Genomic DNA, 3,355 nt, shown 5'->3' on the forward strand with positions numbered 1-3,355 from the left:
AAGGTCTGTTTGAGACAGCTTATTTAGTTGAACTTAAAAACTTTTTATTGAAAATACTGTAAATAATGCTAAAAGTTTGCTGAAATAGTACCGTTAAACCTATAAATATTACCGAAAAGTGTAATGAGACTTATGAATAGTAGCAAAAATAAATTAAATAATAAAAAAGATGTCCAATATAAGCTTATCTCAAACGCAACCTAGTCTTTGGTTGAAAGGAAAAGAAAAAAATAAGGAAAAAAAAATAAGCACAAAGAATCGGTTTACATGGTGGTATAGAACCCATTTTATTATTTCTCACAGATAACAAGACCATTATATTGAACACTGATTCAACTACTTACCCACAATCAGTTTCGCCCTAGCATGGCCCTCATTGATTTGGAATTGCTCCCCTAGGCCAAAATGAGCCATGAGTAACCAAACAAAAGAAATAAGTTGTCCACCTTTACTTACTTGTTGTGCATGGGTAGCGGCATAGGACAACATTTCCACCCAAACTTTGCTTATCATCTTCCATTTGTCATCATTGTCATTGTTTTTGTTATCCAGTTTGTTCAGCTCTTTGGCCAGCATACATGCATCAAACAATATAGATTTGCTTCTATCTCCCTTTACATGAAAAGGCTTAACTTTTGTATCCACTTCAAGGATTTTCTTACAGGCTTCGTTTACCTGACCTTGTTCTAAAGCCCTTCTACTAAAGAATTTTTCAGCCTCGGCACAGGTATCCCGAAATCTTATTTGTCCTATACCAGCCACAGCGGACATCATAGTAGGCCGCATCACTAAAAGATATATCATGTAATCTGATAGGAGCTTGCTGAAATGAATGTAATCTGTTTCTTTGAAACTAACAGAACTGCCATCTCCGCTTTCAGGGGCGCCCTCTTTGCAAAGTTGAGTAGCAACGTGCCACAACCAACAGGTATTCCGAAAGCAATGAGTAGCAACACGCCCCAACCAACAGGATTTGGCTCCTTCATTGGCGACTTTGGTATTTTCATTTTGAAAGCAGAGTTCAGTAGCAACGTGCCACAGCAGAAGGCTCTCTTCAAAAGTAACGTTTTCAATATATTCCTCTGTTATCTTTTGATACACTTCGGCCACCTCGCCCTCCCATTGTCCCTCTTCGATTACATAAGCACCTCGAGCTGAGCATATCCTCTTGGTAGTTTCGGTATCCTCGGCATCTTCTGATTTCCTATTCAGCTCATCAAAGAAAAATTTCCATAGCTTTCTAGGGAGTCGTTGGCTAGACACATACCTCCACTCGGTTACTAACTCCCTAGCACCCAAATAATCAATGACCTTATCGATGTAAGGCAAACAACACTCAAAGATAGAGCTCAAATAATGAATGCCTTTCTTAATAAGGCTAGATTTGTCTTTGAGTGGATATGGACGTAGCCTGAGGCAATATTTTATTAAATTAAAACTTGACACAGATTCAGACCACCTTCGAATTAGTATACACGTACCCAATACTTCCTCCCCCTTGTGTTTGGGGTCTTTAAACCACCTCATCTTCTTGAATTTAAGATATGTTTCGGCAATCAAAACTAATATTCCCGCGGACTTCTTATTGCTATTGATAGCAGCCATAGTCCCATCAGAGAAAATGAGCATGATGAGAGCTATTAGAAATACTGAATTTAATAGTATTGTATTTCTTACTGAAACAATATACATGAATGCCTTTATATAAGAGGCATATAAATGTTGTACAAGTAAATATGAGTGCAGTACAAGTAATAGTGTAGTACAATGTGTGCTATACAAGTAAGTAATCTAGTTGGGCCAAGCTCACAATACTGAATAGACGTTAACAGCCCCCCTCAACCTCAAGGTGGATGTAAGACCAGCTTGAGGTTATCAACTAAATCACGAAGGCGTCCCTTAGGATGGGACTTGGTGAAGATGTCTGCAAGTTGATCTTTGGAGGAGACGGAGAAGAGCTTGAGAGCACCATGAACAAGATGATAACGGATAAAATGACAATCAATCTCGATATGTTTAGTCCGTTCATGGAAGATATCATTGTGAGCAATGTGAATGGCACTCTAATTACCACAATAAAGAGGAGTAGCAGAGGATGTAGACACACCTAAGTCCTTAAGAAGCCATCGAAACCAAAGGAGCTCAGATGTTGTATCAGCAAGAGCACGATATTCTGCTTCAGTACTGAAGCGGGCCACAAAGGTTTGTTTCTTACTTCGCCAAGAAATCAAGGAAGAGCCAAGGAAGAAACAATAGCCAGTGGTGGACCTACGATCAGTGGGATCTCCTGCCTAATCAGCATCAAAGAATGCACGAAGTACAAAAGGAGACTGAGCTGAGTGTTCTGATTATTGCGTATCATTTACTCTTGTTCCGCGCTTAAATAAATTATAGTAAAAGCAATTAAGCCGTGTTTTTAAAATTAGGAGTCTAAATAAGTTATAGTGTTTTACACTATTTGAGCTTTCAGCTACAAAGATATCAATTAACCAAAGCTTGTATGTCAAATATAATATATATTAAACACCCAAAAGAAGAAGTAAACAAGAAATTTGTTAAAATTAAAACTTTACCATGAAGTACTATGAAGGGTGTGGAGAGTGAAAGTGGAAAGGTCATGAAGACCGAGATGGAGATGGAGAGTGAAAGTATATTTTGGGTGCTTGCTTGCGTGAGTTTATTTTCTTTGATTTATTTTTAGTTCTTCTAAAAAAAAAAAAACTTAAGTTTAAAAACAAGTCAAGTAGAAAATAAATTATACTTTAATAAAAAATTGGATGTGGATTCCAATTAACTCAATTAATAAAATTTATTGTCATCAAATGAGCGGCTAGATATGAATCTCTCTTTTATGAAAAAGTGAGTTGATGATAAAAAGCAATTAAAAGTAAATGGGAAGTGAAATGTGTAGTAAGTTCCAATTATCTCAACTACTATGGTCTCTTGTATTGGGTTCATCGTAACTCTAAATTGAGATTATAGTCAAAATATAGTTTCCCTTTGCAAATGTTGACTGTTAAGCCAAATCATGGAAACTTTGTGTTCTCTCTTTAATTTATATTCTCTTTCTCAGATTTAACACTAAAGATCTGTTTGGGATCTACTTATTTTACTAAAATTGAAAACTTTTTGCTGAAAGTAATGTAGATAAAGGTAAAAGCTAACTGAAATAATATAGTGGGACCCATGAAAAAAGTGCAGTGAGACTCATAAATAGTAGCAAAAATAAGTTGAATAATAAAATAAGCTGGCTTTTTAACTGGTCAGCAAATGCACACTAACTAAAGACAATGAGGACAAAGAAAGATAGATGAGGACGTGTATTTTTCATTATGTTTCAAGAAGAATTCAATGA

At 36.2% G+C, this 3,355-nt stretch overlaps 1 protein-coding gene across 1 annotated transcript; it reads right to left on the minus strand.

Annotated features, from left to right (window-relative positions):
* Positions 1-336: 336 nt before the first annotated feature.
* LOC142612009 (uncharacterized) lies at positions 337-1,605 on the minus strand. The gene has a single exon (XM_075784145.1). It carries the CDS (start codon positions 1,603-1,605, stop codon positions 337-339), a length of 1,269 nt encoding a protein of 422 aa, XP_075640260.1.
* Positions 1,606-3,355: the final 1,750 nt, after the last annotated feature.

The sequence above is a fragment of the Castanea sativa genome, chromosome 10, assembly GCF_040712315.1.
Source record: "Castanea sativa cultivar Marrone di Chiusa Pesio chromosome 10, ASM4071231v1".
NCBI lineage: Eukaryota > Viridiplantae > Streptophyta > Magnoliopsida > Fagales > Fagaceae > Castanea > Castanea sativa.

What these genes read in the sequence shown, in the direction of transcription:
- LOC142612009 (XM_075784145.1), bottom strand. Translation starts at nt 1,605, where the DNA reads ATGGCTGCTATCAATAGCAATAAGAAGTCCGCGGGAATATTAGTTTTG.